This window comes from Carassius carassius, chromosome 2 (genome assembly GCF_963082965.1).
Source record: "Carassius carassius chromosome 2, fCarCar2.1, whole genome shotgun sequence".
In the NCBI taxonomy this organism is placed as follows: domain Eukaryota; kingdom Metazoa; phylum Chordata; class Actinopteri; order Cypriniformes; family Cyprinidae; genus Carassius; species Carassius carassius.
In genome coordinates this window covers 5,601,569-5,622,181 of record NC_081756.1, presented here as the reverse complement: position 1 = coordinate 5,622,181, position 20,613 = coordinate 5,601,569, and the positions used below count along the sequence as shown (strand labels likewise).

Genomic DNA, 20,613 nt, shown 5'->3' with positions numbered 1-20,613 from the left:
TCAGTGAGGTCAAGGGGGTTTCTATAATAACCCCCTTATTATATAATTGTGCTATAATAACCCATATGAATACAACTAATTATATACTGTGACACTTGAAAAGAGACAGAAATGTAGATGTTTTTGGAGGGATGCTCATTTTTAAATCATACCCTATTTATTGCATCAGTTTGTTGATACTTTACTATATTTATGGGGTGGATAATTTTATCAGTTGATTATTATTTATGCAACCATACATTTTGCTGTTATTGTTTTCATTTATAACCATTATATAACTGATAACTTTGTCTAATAGCATGATTTGTGAAAGTTTAACTACTATACTGAATGACGTAGCATAGACTTCTTAATGGCCATTTCATTTCATTCTGTACCCTAATCTACTTGTTTTACAGGTCTTTGCACTAGTTTTAGACAGTGTTTTGATAGCGTTGATAACGTTTGTGACAAGTAATATCACTTTTTTTCTGAATTTCATAGCTTGTCAGCAACACCCTGTCCCTGGACTTTATTTAGACCATATTCTAGACCAGAACTATTATAAGATCTTTTATAGCTGCTTGGATTAAACTCACTTTTAATTTTCCCTTTATTTGAAATAAAATTATATATAATTTGTATCTTTTAGTAATCATTATATGCTGTGACAGATATATCATGTGCGTTAGCTTCTGTTTGAAAAGAGCGTTCATGTGCAGTGTATGTGTGTGTGTGTGTGTGTGTGTGTGTGCAGAAAAAAAACAATTAAAACATTATAGAACAAAACTGAATTAAATTAGCCTGAGCACTTTACATATACATCACATTTCTCATCGATATGGTTAACAATAAAGATTAATAATAAGGAAAAGAAGCACATCACAAATAGCCTACATCGTTAAATCCCATCCTACTGTAGATAAACAGAAAATCTCCACTTATTAACTAACAATCATGTGCCTAAAAGAAGCACAAATAAAGATATAGGCGCAAACAGAATACAGTGACGTCAACCTTGGTTTTGATAAGCAGTTATTTTATATATATATACAATGTATATGCGTTGGTGAAACTCATGCATCTAGCAAGAAATTAATACACAAAATAATCATATTGATTCAAGCATTTAACATTTATTAATTAATTAAATGTCAGTAATGAACAAGACTGCACAAATTATAGCGATCACGAGGAAGGTCCACGTACAGTAAACTGGACAGTGTACAACACCCCATCAGTTATATTCAGGTCTGTAGTGCCACCTGCTGGTGGAGTTTTGTAACTTCTTAGAGAAAATGATAGTTATAACGAGAAAAAATGACTTTCGTTATGTCGAGATAACGAGAAAATTAAGTCGTTATAATGAGAAAACGACTTTCGTTATGTCGAGATAACGAGAAAATTAAGTAGTTATAACGAGAAAAAAATAATGCATGGCCGCTTAGAACTTCCGTAGGCATCCATTTAATAATTTGAATTAAAATTTAAATTGACACTCATTAATTATTGGATAGCCTACTGTTTTATAATGTATTACAGCACTGACGTGCAGATAATAGCCAATGTTTGCAATAGGTATTATAAATAGCAGAAAATCCTGCCATTTTAACATCTATAGATATTTGCACTTAGTGAAAACAGCCGCTGCCTTTTTAAATACGGCCAGACTAATGCCAGCGATGCACTGTTGCCAGATATTGCTATTAAAATAAACAAAAACCTATAAATAAATAAAATAAACTGATGTCATCCTCTCACTCTTTTGTTGCTCCAGATCTGTGTGACTCTAGTGAGTTCTGGATGGTGACTGGAGCTTTTGTAAGAGGACCCACATGAAGAGTCTTCAGCTCTGTGTTGTGTGCTAAAGACAAATAGACTTCTGTAGCTGCTCAGTGACTCTTTATTTATGCAAAAATTGGAAATTTCTGTTCATAAACGTATTCAGTGGCTTCTCAACGTTAACTTCAATGTATTTTGCCTCTTGTGAGCCACGAGATAACCTCATCCCAGCTAAGAGTCTCTGTTAAAGTGACAGCATGAAACAGTTTAAACAATCATTGTCCTTTACTAGTGAAATAGTTCCTACTTAGTTCTCCACATCTCTCCTCTTTAACATCAGTGTCGCACAAACACAGGAACTCAGATGATCAGATCATATTTCAGTTCACTGAATGAGCTCTGCTTCTTCTTTCTTCACAGATTTACCAACATCTACTCTGACTGTAGATCCAGAGAGTCCTGTATTCACTGGAGAGAGAGTGAGACTGAAGTGTGTGATTGAGTCTTTCAGTGACTGGAGTAAGAGAAATGGCCTGAGATATGACCAGAGCTATTACTGGAGATATGACTGGACATCTGACTGGAGCTATGAGTGGTATAAAGGCAGTGCAAAGTTACAGTCGTCTGAGCGTTACACTGTAAACACAGACACACTCACTATCAGAGCAGTAACTACATCTGATGCGGGTCAGTACACGTGTAGAGGACAGAGAGATAAAAGACCAAACTCAACACAATCAAGCTCTGCTGTTTCTCTCTCTGTGACGGGTGAGTTTTATATCATTGTCCTCACTCTATTACATAGGGCCGGCCGATAAAACGATATCTATATTTCTATAAATGTTTGATATAATGTGTATCACTAGAGTAGATGTGTTACTCGTGACACTAAACAGCTGTGAGATCCAGAGTGAAGCTTCAATTCAGAGAAGAACACAGATGACTCGCTGATTTAAACTAGATTAAAACCAGATGAAACAGTGCTGATAAATAGGAGAAACACTGAGCGACACAGCACAACACAACGATAGTCAAAGACGTTCCAATCCACAAATCACCATCATTTACCATTAATTTACTAACCCTGCACCATGGTATTGTGGCCGAAATGTGGGATATTCATATCGAATTGTATTATCTTATTAATGTAGACATGAATTAAATGTGTTAAAGGAGTAACTAAATATAATATGCTTTATTTGACATTAATTTATAGCGTTAGTGAACTAAAATTTATTTAGACCACTGTTTTTCATACTAGAAACCATAGGCACTTAGTTACATTTTACCATGGTATTTCAGTGCTGTATGTGTGGTTTTAACTGTGGTTATGGTGATCTAGAACAGTGGTTAATTTTAATAAAACTCAAACAGTTACAATATTTAAATTTCACCATATAAAAATTAAGTTGTTAGAATATTTGCAGATGTTACTGTTTTTAAGAATGAACATACATTTACATCTGCATCCTAACGCATACCAAATGTGCATTTCTGACAAAAAAAAATATTATATTATTTATTTATATGTTATATTTTTATTGCAGACTGCACTGCAAACCGAGCTGAAGATACATGTGAAATTCAGGCAACAGAAACCTGTTTCATAACTTGATACAATATCACTCCTTAGAACATGCAGAAACTAAGAAATTATTTTTTTCTATTAAAATATGTATTTTGTTATGAAGAAATGAGTGGAAAATTGTAAAGAGTTCAAAAACGTTAAATGTTTGTCATGTTTTGACCATAAAGAGTTTAAAACCACAATTAGAGGTGTTTCTTCAACTTTCACTAATGGAGCAGAAATCTGCCTTTAAACTTGAAAGAAATAAGGTAGGTAATTTATAGTGAAAATTATTGTTATTGACTGAACATTTTATTGATATATATATTTTTTAGCCATATCACCCAGCCCTACTATTACATGAACACAAACAGCATCCAGATTTTAGCTCAGCAACAAACATTTTATTTTAAAAAGGTCTCTTGTAGTTGATAATTATTATGCATTGCACATATTAGTAAATGTAGTCTATGGAAGAACATTCAGGATTTTTTTTTTTCAGAAAGAATTGCAAACTGTATTTTCAGTTGTGTTTTCCACATGTGGGCACTTAAATTGTGACATAATCCAAATGTAATTGCAAATCTTGCATTTTCACGAACGCACAGTGACTTCCAGATTCCAAATGAAAGATCCAATGTTTTGTTAGATTTGACTGCTTCTATTCGCTTGTTAAGTCTGACGCCACGTAGCTGCGCTTCCGTGTCCAAACGCTCTTTCAGTTACCACGAGAAAACAACAAAAGGTGCTCATATAAACTCACAATGTGATAGAATACTAGCGAAAAGTTATAATCTTAACCTTTAACTCCATACCGAAGTCCCAGATAGCCAGACAATGAAAATCTAAATACACAAAGCACAATTTCCAGTCCAAGAGTGCTTGCTCGTGGAATTTAGACAGTTTTATAGGTAATTTAGATGGTACAAAATTGCAAGTTAACAGAAATTTAAGACCACTGACCTTCTTAAAAATATTACGTGGAATAAAAGACCAAATTGAATCAGTATCAATAACACACCTTTTGATCCAATTAATCTTAAATGTATTGTTCATGTCTACATAATCCAGCATTTCAAAACCAGATTTCTTTACAACTAATCATTTTTTTTTAAGATGGTGGTGCTTATTGTCCAGCAAACATTAACTAATAATCTATTAATTTCTTTACCAGTAGAATCTTGAACAAATAAAGACAGCCCAGGAAAAATGAATCTGGATAAACCTTCAACTTTTTTTAATAAGATTCTGCCTAAAATAGATAAATCCCTTCTTAACCAATTGTCAAAAATCATTTTTGTTTTCTTAATCTTGTTATTAAAATTAAGATGCTGTCTAACTGTCAAATGTTTAGATATATAAATTCCTAAATATTTCATGTATTCTGGAGACCCGAGGCATCAGAAAAAGTTTGAACTAATTTGATTGCATTCTTAATTTGAGTCTTATCTTTTAGAAATAAAGTTTTATCATCAGCCAATTGTGATACTTTTATTTCTCTATTAAATAATGTTATACCATGTAAATTTGGATTTTTAACTATACTAATCACTAATAGTTTCACAACAATTAAAAACAAAAATGGGGAAATTGGGCAACCCTGCCTCACTCCTCTGTTGATGGAGAATCTTCTAGAATTATTGTTCTGTAATATAACAGAACTATTAATGCCTTTGTAAAACATCCAAAACCAAATGCATGTAAACTCTGGAATAAAAATTGGTGATCAGTTGTGTCAGACTCCTTATAAAAGACAAGGAATAATGCATCTAAATTAACAAATATGTTATAATCTAACAGGTCCAATATAAGCCTAATATTTGAACTAATATGGCTTTTCGCCATAAAACCAGTTTGAGATTCTCTAATTATTTTATTTAAACCACTCTTTAATCTAGTAGCATAAACTAAGGCTACAATTTTATAATCAATGTTTAATAATGTTATTGGTCTCCAGTTGTCAATGATCAAGGGGTCTTTGTCTGGTTTTGGAATTAAACTGATAATACCTTGTTTCATTGTTGTGCTCATTTCTTTCTGTTCTAAACATTCTTTATACATGCTAAATAAAGGGTTTTCTATCAGATCCCAAAAGGCACAATAAAGTTCAACATAAAAGTTAACCCATTTTCCTTTCTTCATTGAAAAAAGAGCTTTAGAGATCTGAGCTTTGGAAATATCATCTTCACAATATTCAGTATAATCATTAGAAACTGTTGGAACAAAATGTTTAACTGTTTGTAAAAAAAGTGCTTATTTTTTCATTGTCAGAATGGGAGGCATAAAGTTTTCCATAAAAGGAATACACAAAAGATGCTATATCTGAATGACTATTAGAGATTCTTTCATTTATATTCAAAGATGAAATAGAGTATCTTGTAGAATTTATTTTTTCAAGAGAAAAAAATAACTAGTATTCCTTTCCCCTTCCTCAAACCATTTGGCTCTTGATCTCAAATAAGCACCTTTAGCTAGTTCTATATATAGATTATCTATTTCTAAATTAAGAAGATATAATTTAGACTTGTCATCTTCAGGTAGAGTATTTTGTTTAATTAAAGTATTAAGCTGCTCTGTTATCTCTGTAATCTTAAGTTTATATTTCTTTAATTCTTTACCTCTTCTCATAGCAATTACCCTGACTTTAAATTTAAATAACTCCCACTTTTGAATAAAATGTAAAATATCATTTTCAAAAATATTTGCTATCAATTTAACTTGTTCCACAAAATAATTATCAGAAAGTAGACAGTTGTTAAATTTCCAGTATCCACGAGTCATATTACTCTTACACCCATCAAAAAAGATTGATATTAATTGTGATCGGATAGAGGGGCACAAGTAATTTTTGTTTCTGAAACATAGTTGATTAAGTCATAAGAAATATACCAGTAATCTACTCTTTTTGAGTGCTATTATTCCAAGTATAGTCATAGCAATTGGGATTCAAATATCTCCACACATCAGAAACTTTTAATGTGTTATAAAATCAAATAAATCTGAAATTCGTGAACTATGTTTGGGTGCAAAGTGGTAAACAGAATCGTCTGGAGCATCGCTGAAATCACCACCAATAATTACATAACATCCTTATACTTCTTCTTTAAACCTGTTATTGTATCACAAATCTTCTTAAACATTTCTAAATTGTGTACTCCAACAATAACATTCGGTATAATCCATCTTCCGTTGTCTGAACGAATAGACTCCAAAACATTGCCTTTTTTAATTTGTTAAAGAAAATTGCGACACCTGCTTAAGGATTGGTTCCATGACTAAAAATTTCATAATCTCCTCATTGGGTTTTCCAAAAATTCGAATCAGAGTCACAAGAATGAGTCTCTTGAAAAACAAAAAAAAGTATTTGAGCTTCTATATGTCTTCTAAAAGAAATATAGCTCTTCTTTTAACAGCATCACGAATGTCTCGAACATTTAAAGAAATTAATTTGAACTTACCAAACTGGTAATCAGCCGTTACAACAAATTTACAAATTAACCAGTATAGAACAACCTTGCGATGACCCCGATATCTATCCATAACCGCTGACGACGGGCAGCATCCGCTCAGGTAATGTCAGGAACACTGATGCGCACGCCTTCAATGTAGGCAAATCCTCCTCGAAAGCCGGCCTTCTTGCCCTCTTCTCTTGCACGTTTCACCAGTGGCCATGCTTTTTTTCTTGCGGCTCGTTCCTCCGAAGACGGATCTTCTTTGATGTGTAGCCTGTTTTCCTTCAGATAGTGGTTGTCTTTGTCATCTCTCCACATTGTATCTTGATAAAGATGCATGGCGAACTGAATAATTATCACTCTGGAATGACCATCACCTCTTCTCTGTCCCAGTCTATGAACTGAGTCCACAACATCTGGAAGTTTGTGCGCGATCTTTGGAGACACTTTGGAGAGGATCTTGATAACAGTATCTCATGTGTTACTCTCATTGTCTGGATTACTTTCCGTTACCCTGCAAGTCCTGAGATCCCATCTTCTTTTGTAGTTCTGAATCCCCATACACACCTCCTTCAGTTGCTTATTTTCTTGAATCTTCTCTTTGTGGGACCTGCTCTCACGTAGCAGTTCACTTACGGTGGTAGAAAGAGAGGTAATAGAAGAAGCCATATTTCCCAATACCTTCTCCATGGACTCAACTCTCTGAAATGAATGTACCGTCACATTTTGATGTAAGTTCAGCGACAGCATTAATGAGTGAATCAATTTTCTCATCAATGTTCATCTTTAATTTCCCCTTTTCCCCCGGTGGACTTTTACTCAGAGAACATGGAAAAGATGTCACAAATTCTTCTTCTTTGTCCATCTCGTCGACACTTTTGCATTCATCAGTCACCATGTCTGTATTAACCTGAGCCTTATCTCAGGGTTTTCATAAGTAGTTTCATGTTAATCTCTTAATTGTCTGACGACATGCTCAAAATGTGTCTGCACAGACGCCATCTTGGCCCCCCAATTCAATAGCCTATGAATTGGGACCAGGTATAGTTCTCTGCAGGAAAGTAATGGGAGTTACCAGATCAGGGTGTTTTTACACCATGATACCTGATTGGCTGACTTCATACTGAGGTTAAGTTTAGGGGTGGGGTAAGGTAAGGGGAATAATTTTGATTGCATGATTTAGAAATACCCAGCAGTTTGAAAACACCCACAAGGGTGTCTCCCAATACAAACACACGCTCTAGTATAGATTGACATATTTCCGTGTAGAAAATTCGGAAATTCAAATGCAAAAGGAATTGCAATTCCACCTGAATTTGGCAGGTTACATCCACGACGCAGAGAGAGCAAAAAAGCAAATGTGGTAATTAATATTGCTATTTAATTATGACAGGCTCATAACTCGTAAGACATGGGAAATGCAGTTGTAAATGGACTTTGCGGTTTTTATTTGAAATGTGGCAGTCACTGTGCATTCGCGAACGGTAATGCAAGATTTGTAATTGCATTTGGATTATGTCACCGTTTATGTGCCCACATGGGGAAAACGCAATTGAAAATACAATGTGCAATTCCTTTTGAAAAAAAAAAAAAAAGTTGTGTGCTGAACCAAACCGCTCAATCTCAGGTGATGAACACAAAGACCAACTATATACTGCAGCTAAATTCAGCTCAGAATGCAGTTGTCAGTTTTGTAAGTAACCAAACTTTGTGTTCAGTTCTGAATATGAGTGATAGAGGCATATGTACAGGGATGGCAGCGTGCACTGTTTAAAAGCTTCATCTCAACAATGAATGTCACTCTGATGATGACATGTATTTCATCCAATTTGTGCCTGAAAGATTTAACTTTCTAAAAAAAAAAGTAAACCATTTCTCAACAATTGGAGTAATAGTTTGCCCAAAAATGAAATGTATCATAATTTACTCACACTCATATTTTTACTGAACTGTATGACTTTCTTCCCTGGAACACAATGACATTATTTACAGCTGAATGTGCTGGCTTCTCCTTTCATTGACAGTGAATGAGGATCAGAGACTGTTAAAAAGGACAAAAATCACTATTCGATTATTGATATGGCTTTTAGACTAATAGTATTAGTTGAACACATTAATTTCTTCATAACAGCACGAAAATAGGCATTTTTTCTGACAAAACAATAGATGTATAGACTTATTGCATTCAGTTAACACTGAATCTACGAGCTAGTACAGAATGTAAAGAACAAGATTTTACTTGCACAAATTAAATGGATATAACACTCAAAATTGATTATTTATCTGATTTTACAGATTTACCCATATCTACACTGGTTGTGACTCCAGACAGTTCTGTATTAACTGGAGAGACAGTCAATCTGACATGTGTGATAGACTCTAATCACAGTGACTGGAAATATGAGTGGTATAAAGGAGGAAACAACAGTGTAAAGTTACAGTCGTCTGAGCGTTACACTGTAAACAGAGACACACTCACTATCAGAGGACTGAATGAGTCTGATCAGGATCAGTACACGTGTAGAGGACAGAGAGATGGAAGACCAAACTCAACACAGGAGAGTGAACGAATAAATCTGTCTGTTAATGGTGAGTAAATATGATAAACACAACATTTCCAGACACTACAATATATGAACTGATGCATTTACAATTAAGTAATTGTCAGTTTTGTCTGTTTATTTGTTTTCAACACACTTCATTTTTAAGTAAAGTTTTATTAGAATGTGCTGGATGTAGAGATAAACACTATCTTTCTGAAGAAATGAATGTTATAACTAGCAGAGACACAGGGAGTAAAAACAGAGGTTTGGAAATATTGTGTGATTTCATGTGTTATTGTAATATTATGATACAGTGTGTCACTAATGAACAGATCTGATCATGTTCTCCAGTCTCAGCAGCTTTATCTTCTCTTCTGGTCACTGGTGTGGTTGTGGGATCGAGTGTTTGTCTGTTGTTCTTCCTCTCACTGCTGCTGATGTGGAGATACAAGAAGAACAAAGGTGTGGAGCACTTCAGAACATGATTAATACAACTGAACAGCAGCAATAAAGTTTCTGAGTAAAGAATCATGAGAAGATCTAAATATCAGACTAAAGAGTCACTGCAGATCCTCTCGAGTGATCATAATGCTCTTTGTTTCTGTTATAGATCAACAGCGTAACATTAACCAGACATCAGTCCCAAATCAATCTGCTCAATCTCAACTGGATAACTTTCCTCTACAGTCTGGTCAGCCTCCGTAACTAATTTTATACACACATACACAAGCATGCTTTTTTCCTCTTCAGCACTACTTTGCATTTTACCTCAAATGCATGTTTGTTTCCAGCAGATCCTGATCACATTTATGATGACGTGACTACAGTGAAAAATAGAGATAAAGGTTGAGTCCTTATCCTTATTATAAAAACAGTCTACACATCACACAAAATTAACAATCGTTCAGTCATGTTGGCTTGACTTGTTTGTTTCAGATGATTCAGAGCCCTTGGCAGATGTCACATATTCAGAGGTTAAGAAAAAGATGGACAAAGGTTTAAAAAAAAACCCTCTTAACTTCACCTGTACAAAATAAACATCAGTCTAGAAACTACAAACATTTCTAATTCATTAAATAAAAAAATATTTATTTAACTCTAGTTCATTTTTTTGTTACCCAGAAGACACCATTGCAGATTCAAATAATGTGACATACTCAGAAGTTGGAAAAAGAGTAAAGAAATGCAAAAGTAAAGGTAAGATTCAGTTTTTCCTGAAGTTCAATATTTCCAGAATGTTCTGAATTATCTGATTGATCTTCTGTTTTGTAGATATTAATACTGCAGGACCCAGTGATTTGACTTACGCAGAGATCAATATACAGGACAAGAAGAAAACCAAAGGCAAAGTTTAACACACAACAAACTGAATCTAAAGACAATGAATGATTCATCAAATTTAACTTGGATATAATCATTTTATAATATGAGAAAAATAAACATTGTAAACAGGGCTTGATAGAGCCAGTTCATGCTTAATGAATTGTTTAATTTTAGAAATGTTGCAAAAATCTAAACACAACAATCACATCTGTATGTTTTTACTGAAAAAAGTGAGTCTGGGTATTTAAAAGATGTTAAGAGATTAAGAGATGATAAAAAAACACTCTAGAGAGTCAGATAACCAACCTGTTTTTTTTTCATAAAAGGTGCTGGACTTTCTGATGTTCTGATTGAAATGAAATCTAAGGAAAAACACAGAGGTAAATAAAGAGATGGTCTCAAATGCTATCATGAGTATGTTACAGTTCATGTGGAAAAGTGTGGAAAATAAAACATTTTATTAAAACCTGCTATTAAAGAAAATAAAATGTTCTGACCTCTCTTATCATGGATTATTATTTATTAGTGTTGCAAATGTATAACATTATGTTGATTCATTGCCTCTCTGTTGTTCTCTGTCAGGGAAGAGCAGTGAGTCTGGAGACACTTTGTACTCTGAACTGAAGCAGAACACAGATAGAGGTGAGACAAACACAAAGTCAAGCTTCATCACTATTATTGTCGAACCACTAAACCAGGGGTGTCACGACGTCTGTTCTGTGTTTCCCTGGGTCTCCACTAGTGGTCTCACTTCCCCATAGGCACCTCATCGCAGGCACTACAATTCCCACTAGGCCTTGTCCCTTCCTTTACAGTAATTGCACTCCTGTTAATTGCAGTCAGGTGTCTTCACTTCATAGTCATTACCCTGCCTATTTTAACCGTTCTGTTTCTGTTTGTTTCATGGAGTCCTTACTTTCCGTCACCCAGTTTCCTCGCGTTCCTAGTTTTCGAGTTCCTGTTCGTTCGTTTGTTTGTTTGTGTTTTGGACTGATTTTTGATTTTGACCCCCTGCTTGTTGGATTCTGATTTTGGATTACCCATTAAAACGTACACTGCTTTTGGGTCTCTCGTCTCCTGTGTCCCTGTGTTCCCGATCGTTACAGAAGGACTCCATCATGTCTAGAACCAGGGGTGTGGGATTTTGTGTCTGTTCCCCAGCCAGTGTGGAGGAGCGGAGGGCGAGATTCATCAAATTGACCACCCTCCGCCAAGAGGGGAATGAGGTGGGTGGTGTGGCACAAGTGTTCTGGACCCTGGCGGGTGGAATGGGATATAATGATGCGGCCCTGAAAGACCTTTTCAACGCCGGTCTGGATGACCCGGTGCCAGAAAGAGAAATGGATCAGCTGGGCGCTTTTGATTTTTGGGAGTTCATTTTTTACCTACAACATCGGTCTCCGTGGGATACCCCAGCCACACCTGTCTCTCGGATGGCCGGATGGCCGACTCTAGACTGGGGTCTACAGACAGGAGGACCGCCAGCCCAGCACCACTGCACAGTATGGCCGCCAGCCCAGTGCCACAGCACAAGGTGGTCGCCAGCCCAGCGCCACAGCACAAGATGGCCGCAAGCCCAGCGCCACAGCACAAGATGGGCGCCGACCCAGAGTCATGGCACAAGATGGCCGCCTGTCCAGCGCCTCTGCTCAAGATGACAACCACAGTTGACCCTCCAGAGTGGAGTCAGGTTCCCGTTGACCCTCCAGAGTCGAGTCAGGTTCCCGTGGACCCTCCAGAGTCGGGTCAGGTTCCCGTTGACCCTCCAGAGTCGGGTCAGGTCACCGTTGACCCTCCAGAGTCGGGTCAGGTCACCGTTGACACTCCAGAGTCAGGTCAAGTCACCATTGACACTCCAGAGTCAGGTCAAGTCACCATTGACACGCATGAGTTAAACTCTACCACAGTTAGACCTCAGGAGTCAAGTCAAGTCACCGGTGATCTTCATGGGCAAAGTAAAGTCATCAGTGATCTTCATGGGCAAAGTCAAATCACCAGTGTTCTTCATGGGCAAAGTCAAGTCACCAGTGTTCTTCATGGGCAAAGTCAAGTCACCAGTGTTCTTCATGGGCAAAGTCAAGTCACCGACTATCTTCATGAGCAAAGGCAAGTCACCATTGATCTTCATGGGCAAAGTCAGGTCACCAGTGTTCTTCATAGGTAAAGTCAAGTCACCATTGATCTTCATGGGCAAGGTCAAGTCACCATTGATCTTCATGAGCAAAGGCAAGTCACCAATGATCTTCATGGGCAAAGGCAAGTCACCAGTGTTCTTCATGGGCAAGTCAAGTCACCAGTGTTCTTCATGGGCAAAGTCAAGTCACCAGGGTTCTTCATGGGCAAAGTCAAGTAACCAGGGTTCTTCATGGGCAAAGTCAAGTCACCAGGGTTCTTCATGGGCAAAGTCAAGTCACCAGGGTTCTTCATGGGCAAAGTCAAGTCATCAGTGTTCTTCATAGGCGAAGTCAAGTCACCAGTGTTCTTCATGGGCAAAGTCAAGTTACCGACTATCTTTATGGGCAAAGGCAAGTCACCATTGATCTTCATGAGCAAATGCAAGTCACAATTGATCTTCATGAGCAAGGTCAGGTCACCAATGATCTTCATGAGCAGAGTCGAGTCACCAATGATCTTCATGAGCAGAGTCGAGTCACCATTGATCTTCCTGAATCCAGTCCAAACACCACCGATCTACCAGAATCTATCCAAGTCTCTGCTGAACTACCAGTCTCTCTATGTCTCTGCTGAACTACCAGAGTCTCTCCACGTCTCTGCGGAACTACCAGAGTCTCTCCACGTCTCTGCTGAACTACCAGAGCCTCTCCTCGTCTCTGCGGAACTTCCAGAGTCTCGTCACGTATCAGCCGAACTCTCTGAGCGCTCGACTTATCCTGTCGTGGCCACGGAGGCCACCCTTAACCCGTTCATGTTCTCTGTTTCAGACTTGCCTAACCAGACTTGCTCTCCTGTGTCGTCGAACCCACTGTGGTGGTCTTCTGCGCTGCCTTGGTGGGGTTCTGTCTCGACCGCATGGCTGTGGTGGTCTTCTGTGCCACCCTGGTGGGCTTCTGTCTTGACCGCATGGCTGTGGTGGTCTTCTGTACCGCCCTGGTGGGCTTCTGTCTCGACCGCACGGTTGTGGTGGTCTTCTGCGCCACCCTGGTGGGCTTCTGTCTCGACCGCACGGATGTGGTGGTCTTCTGCGCCACCCTGGTGGGTTTCTGTCTCGACCGCATGGCTGTGGTGGTCTTCTGAGCCGCCCTGGTGGGCTTCTGTCTTGACTGCACGGATGTGGTGGTCGTCTGCACCACCCTGGTGGGTTTCTGTCTCGACTGAATGGCTCCAGTTCAACCTTGCTCCACCCTGGATTCCTGTCCAGTCGGTTCGGCCCTGGGCCCCTGAACTTTCTGTTCTCTCCTGGCCTTGTGTTTTGTTGTTGTTTTATTACCTGGCCCTCCGTCCCTCCCCCTGGTCCTCCGCCGGTCAACCTCCCTCCTGGTCTCCTTGTTTTTGTTTTTTGCACTTCCGGTCTCTGTTTCACTCTATTACCTGGCCCTCCGTCCCTCCCCCTGGTCCTCCGCCGGTCCACCTCCCTCCTGGTCTCTGTGTTCCTTGGGTTGTCCTTATGTTCGGGTGGAGCATCTGGTAACTGCTCCGTAGAGGAGGGGGTAATGTCACAGTGTCTGTTCTGTGTTTCCCTGGGTCTCCACTAGTGGTCTCACTTCCCCATAGGCACCTCACCGCAGGCACTACAATTCCCACAAGGCCTTGTCCCTTCATCACAGTATTTGCACTCCTGTTAATTGCACTCAGGTGTCTTCACTTCATAGTCTTTTCCCCTTCCTATTTTAACCGGTCTGTTTCTGTTTGTTTCATGGAGTCCTTACTTTCCGTCACCCAGTTTCCTTGCGTTCCTAGTTTTCGAGTTCCTGTTCCTGTTTGTTTGATTGTTTGTGTTTTGGACTGATTTTTAGTTTTGACCCCCTGCTTGTTGGTTTTTGATTTTGGATTACCCATTAAAACTCACACTGCTTTTGGATCTCTTGTCTCCTTTGTCCCTGTGTTCCCGATCGTTACAAGGGGTCTTTAACTAACATAGCTTGAGGTCCAGGAATGAACACTTCTCACCGGGAACACTTCCCATAACACCCGATGTACTTGCTACATCATTAGAAGAATGGCATCTACGCTAATATTAGTCTGTTTCTCTCTTATTCTGAGGTCACCGTAGCCACCAGATCCAGTCTGTATCCAAATCATAGGGTCACTGCAGTCACCCTGATCCAGTACGTATCCAGACCAGATGGTGGATCAGCACCTAGAAAGGAGCTCTACAGCCCTGAAAGACAGCGAAGACCAGGACAACTAGAGCCCCAGATACAGATCCCCTGTAAAGAGCTTGTCTCAGAGGACCACCAGGACAAGATCACAGGAAAAAGATGATTCTTCTGCACAATCTGACTTTGCTGCAGCCTGGAATTGAACTACTGGTTTCATCTGGTCAGAGGAGAACTGGCCCCCCAACTGAGCCTGGTTTCTCCCAAGGTTTTTTTCTCCATTCTGTCACTGATGGAGTTTCGGTTCCTTGCCGCTTTCACCTCTGGCTTGCTTAGTTGGGGTCACTTCATCTACAGCGATATCGTTGACTTGATTGCAAATAAATGCACAGACTCTATTTAAACTGAACAGAGATGACCTCACTGAATTCAATGATGAACTGCCTTTAACTATCATTTTGCATTCTTGACACACTGTTTTCCTAATGAATGTTGTTCAGTTGCTTTGACGCAATGTATTTTGTTTAAAGCGCTATATAAATAAAGGTGACTTGACTTGACTAAAGACCTGTTTAAGTGTGTCGAGGACTAGAGTTTTAGGAGAAGGAAAATCGATAAGCAAGAAATCGTCCAGTAAGTGCAAGATGAAGGGGAGCATACATACGTTCAACAGGATCCAGCACAGCGCTTCTGAGAGACAGTTAAAGATTTTTGGACTATTCCGGCATCCCGAACCCGAGTCTGATTGCGAAGTAATATTTTACCGATTACATAACCTTTATTTACCTCTTTTTGAGCATTGAGGTTCACTGAGAGCAGACTGTAAATTATTTGCTACAAAAGTAGTAGAGAGAGGGGAAAGAACTCCTACCCAAAACCCTTGGGAAAGACCAGTAATTAATAAATCCACTAAAAGCGGCTCAAGGTGAGAAAAGAGATAAGAAGAGAGTACTGAGACATTGATAGGAGTGGATGGGTGACCACTCAGAATTTGTTCAGAGTACAGACTTTCACTCTGGGAGGACGCTTGATTTCGGGTGTGGATCCTTGCAGAAACTACATATATGAGCAAATTTACAGTTAGGGAAGGAACACACTGATTCATTGAAATTATTACATAAAATAGAACCGTTAAATTTCATAATGGGACGCCCTCTAGCCTCTGACATTTTGCTTACTTCTGCAGGACCATGGACAGCGTCTGTATCTTGTCTATAGTAAGTCTTAGGGCAAAAAGGTGCAGAGTGACCGTGCGAGCTGCAGATGGGACATGCCAGAATTTTCTGGCCTCCGAAATGACAAACTAAGAGTTCAGTATCCGTGATTGACCAGTCAATTCTTTAGTTGAATAGAGTAATGAGAGATGCAGACTTTGCGGAGAGGGATTTATGACATTCCTAGTATAGCGTACCCCCATACCTTTGATTGAAATCTGCCATCGTGGCCAAATAACGGTCTAATTCCTCTCTGCGTCTAGGAAACACTTCACATAAGACAGCCTGAATAAATTGAGCATTGGCATCGATAGCACCATAATTGGTTGGAGGTTGCGATGCCTGCGCAAGTGTCATGTGTTTCTTAACTGGGCGGGGAGAAGAAGATTTAGCTGACCTCTTCCTACCAGTTGTTTTGGATTGCCCTGACGTTGCTGAAATTGACTGAGCTGTATCTGCAGGTGAATCGGGGAACCCAGCGTGTTAAATGCCAGAAGGACCAGATCATCTCTTGATAAATCTTGGTTGATAGGAATGGTGGCAGTGTATTTATAATCCCTTCTGAGGACCACTGGGTCCATGGAGAATCGCGGTTTTGGAGACGAATGCTACCCCTGGTAGCTGCTGGAGATGGTAGCGCAATATCGTCATCTGATTCTAACTAATCAGAAACTACGAGAGGTTGCTGTGACATTTGGTTTGGATGAGACGCTGAATGACAGCGGCAGTATCTGCAGACACAATGAGATGCAAGTAGTGCGTTTTTATATACCTCGTGTTGAGATCCGATTGGTTTAGACATTAATTGGAATGTGACGTGCCATTTAGTCTTCCTTGTAGAACTTACGCTTCCATTTCAGATAGTTCAAGAAAGTTCAAAAAGGTTTTTAAAGATTAAAGGGGACATAACACACACATTTTCACCAGTCTCATGTTAATCTTGAGTACCTATAGTAGTATTGCATCTTTCATATCTCCAAAGGGTCTTTACTTTTATTAGATTTATAAAAGAAAGATACAGCTTTATGATTCTCAATGAAAACAGCCGAGATCCTGGAGGCGTGCCTTGGGCAGAGCTTAATCACACACCGATTGGCAACGATACACAGAAATGTTTAAATTTCCTTATACTTACAGTATGTATGGTACACCATTTAATATTTCATGAAACCTTCATAAATAATGAAGCCCAAGTGCCACCTACAAGCCTATTTTCTGAAGTGTATGCTGGTGAAATGGTGACGTGAAAGGACTTTACTATAATACTATTTTTGATAATTATGCACCATTATGAAAGTGTCTTATGCTGATCAAGCTTGCATTTATTTGATCGAAGATACAGAAAAACCTGTATTCAATTTAAAACAGTTTTTTTCTATTTTACTATTAAAATACATTTCTATGTTGCAAAGCTGTATTTTCAGCATCATTACTCCAGGCTTCAGTGTCACATGATCCTTCAGAAATCATTCTAATATTCTGATTTATTATCAGTGTTGGAAAAAGTTGTGCTGCTTAATTTTATTTACTTATTTATTGTATGTAACCTATGATAGGCTACTGTTGGGTGGTGTCATTGATAAAATAATAATAAAAAAAACTGCATTCATTCAAAATAGAGATGTTTTCTAACATTATCAATCTTTACTATTACTATCAATTTAACAAATCCTTGCTGAATAAAATCTAATTTATAAAAAAAAAAAAAAAAAAATACTGGCCTCAAGCCATTTAACATTAGTGTATATTGTTACAAAAGTTATATTTTAAATAACTGCTGTACTTTTTTAACTTTTTATTCATCAAATAATCACAGGTGAAAAGTATCACAGGTTTCCAACACTGATAATAAACCAGCATTGCATAAAATTTATTTCAAAGTATATTAAAATTTTGATCAAATAAATACAGGCTTGATAACCATAAGTAACTTCTTGCAAAAATATAAAATAGTAAAGTATCCAAACTTTTGACCTATATATATATATATATATATATATATATATATATATATATATACACACACATACATAGGCCCTATTTTACATTTGAGCCCCTGCCCCTGATCTCTCTGCACATCCCTGCATCACAGAAGCTGTTTTTGAAACATGCAGCGCTCATTTTTATTAAATGAAATCATAGCTTTTTGAAGTTTAATTGTCACACTAAACCATATCACAATTCTAGTTTTACTTGATGTGCTTGATATACATTTGATTATGTTAGAAAATAGCACTGGGAATTTATTTATTTGATTATGTCAAAGGCTTCGCGGTCCCGGTTTGGACCGGAGTCTGTCAGTTGGTGACCCCTGCACTTACCTTATGAAATAACCATCATACACCATCTCTGCTAAAGATCAGAATGATTCATAAAGTCATGTTGCTTGTTGAGGAAATGTAAAAATAATGTTTTATAATGATTTTGTTCATATTGATTATTTGTGTTCTTTTTAGATGCTGTTGCTGGAGTTGGTGATACAACTTATGCTCAATCTATTAGGAAGAAGAATAAAACATGTAAGAATTTGCACTTGTTCCTGCAGATTGTGGCACATATTGGTTCTTCATATTGGTACATTATAAAGCTGCAATTATTATCAATCTACTATTATAGCCTATTAAATAAATAAGATGTATAAATATATATTTTTTGTCTTAATGCAATATGAAAAATTAAAAAAATTATCTTCTTATCGATCCACAAGTTTACATTTACAACTGTGTATTTGCTGGATAAAACATGGGTTGATTTTCACTTTTATCAGAACAAAAGCAGAACAAAAGCAAAAAAAAAAAAAAAAAAAGAAGGTGCACATTAATTATCTGCCAGCAGAAGGCGCTTTTGGAACAGCAGAACTACAGGGGTTTCAACTGTAACAGCAGTAGGACAGCACAGCAGCTGTTTTTGAACTGTAAAGTGTGCATTTTTATTCAATAAAATCATAGCCTTTGAAAGTTTAATTGTCTTTTTATGACTTTTTTTAAGGGCCCATCAGCTTTTCTAAGTTTTGAGAATGCCATTGTTTTTCACTCACTGAAAGTTTCATCTATCTGCATGCCACTCTCTTCACTGCACACACAAACATAAGTCTGACCGTAGCAACAGTTAACTGTACTGGCAACCTGTGGTGCCATAGGACCTAAGCGGCTCTACTGAGCTGCCCTTGATGTGCTTGATATACATTTGATTATGTTAGAAAATAGCATTTGGCAGTTATTTCATTATGTTAAAAGGCTTTGTGGTCTAACCTTACCAAATAACCATCATGCACTGTTTCTGCTAAAGATCACAATGATTTCTAAAGTTTTGTGGCTTGTTGGTGAAATGGTAAATTAATATATTGTATAATTATTTATTGTTATTGATCATTTATGTTCTTCAGATGCTGTTGCTGAAGTTGAGGATGCAACTTATGCTCAACCTATTATGAAGAAGAATAAAAAACGTAAGAATTTGCACTTGTTCCTGCAGATTGTGGCACATATTGAATATTTTACATTATAAATATGTTTTAAGTGATTCAGTTCAGTTGCGTGAGTATCAGATTAATCATGATCTTAGAACAGTAAATCATCAGAAGAATGAGCTCAAATCAGAGGTGTCTGTTATTCACATCTCCTGTATAAATCATCATCTTTGATCTGTTTAAAGGTCCCTGAGTTCAGAGAAGACACCAGACGACTAAAAGAGATCCACACCAGCAGACACAGTAACGCTTGCATTGCTTAAGAAATGAATCTGAGTAACCGGCTTATGCACATGCTTGAAATACTTTAGAGATATGCACTGTATTATCTGTACACATTTTATGTAAGCAAACAAATATCTATAATATTTAGTACAATATTTTCTCCAGTGAGCACTTATGTTTAACACAACTCTGAATGAAACTTCTAAACGTTATTACATTATTCTGTTGGTGCTGAACAACAGTGTAATAAATAGTGTAACTGGGCACTTAGTTGATAAAATTCAATAAAATGTGTTCATTGTCTTATAAAAGAATGGCCGTGTTTTTGCCAAGTCAAGACAGATGATGATTTTTCTTAATTGGAAGATTTTTATTTTATTTTTATATCTTAGATTCATACTCTTAATGTGATTAAATTGTTTATAACTTTTTGCAGATATGTTCTCAGTTTTTCACCTGTTGATTGCTCTGTGATCAAGTTTTTTTTTTTTTTTTCATAGGATTTGTGATGGCTTTAGACTTACAGTATTATATGTAAAGACTGCATACATAAAGCTCTGTTTAAACTTTACTAGCATTTTTTTATAACACTGAGCTTATTTTTTTATTAACATTATAAATACTGTATGTCATATATGTACACTGAAAAAGCGCAATAAAAAGTACATTTCTCTGGAGTGTCTATACACTGGTGATTCTTTTTAACTAATGTTTTTATTTATACCAAACAAGGCCCTAATCATGTCTAGAACCTCTAATGCTATATACTTTAACTAAACGTA

The 20,613-nt window shown here is 37.5% G+C and overlaps 1 protein-coding gene across 1 annotated transcript in view; it reads left to right on the top strand.

Moving 5' to 3' along the window:
• The window catches only part of LOC132096067 (carcinoembryonic antigen-related cell adhesion molecule 5-like), a 124,104-nt gene extending 104,097 nt beyond the window's left edge, over window positions 1-20,007 (top strand). Inside the window, exons 7-18 of the mRNA XM_059501195.1 lie at window positions 2,182-2,529; window positions 9,076-9,369; window positions 9,675-9,785; window positions 9,934-10,014; window positions 10,115-10,168; window positions 10,260-10,319; window positions 10,446-10,520; window positions 10,596-10,673; window positions 10,973-11,026; window positions 11,229-11,288; window positions 18,594-18,656; window positions 19,523-20,007. Of these exons, the coding sequence (XP_059357178.1) occupies window positions 2,182-2,529; window positions 9,076-9,369; window positions 9,675-9,785; window positions 9,934-10,014; window positions 10,115-10,168; window positions 10,260-10,319; window positions 10,446-10,520; window positions 10,596-10,673; window positions 10,973-11,026; window positions 11,229-11,288; window positions 18,594-18,656; window positions 19,523-19,644 (1,400 nt within the window). The 3' untranslated portion in view covers window positions 19,645-20,007. The remainder of the gene's footprint in view (window positions 1-2,181; window positions 2,530-9,075; window positions 9,370-9,674; window positions 9,786-9,933; window positions 10,015-10,114; window positions 10,169-10,259; window positions 10,320-10,445; window positions 10,521-10,595; window positions 10,674-10,972; window positions 11,027-11,228; window positions 11,289-18,593; window positions 18,657-19,522) is intronic.
• The last annotated feature ends 606 nt before the right edge of the window (window positions 20,008-20,613 follow it).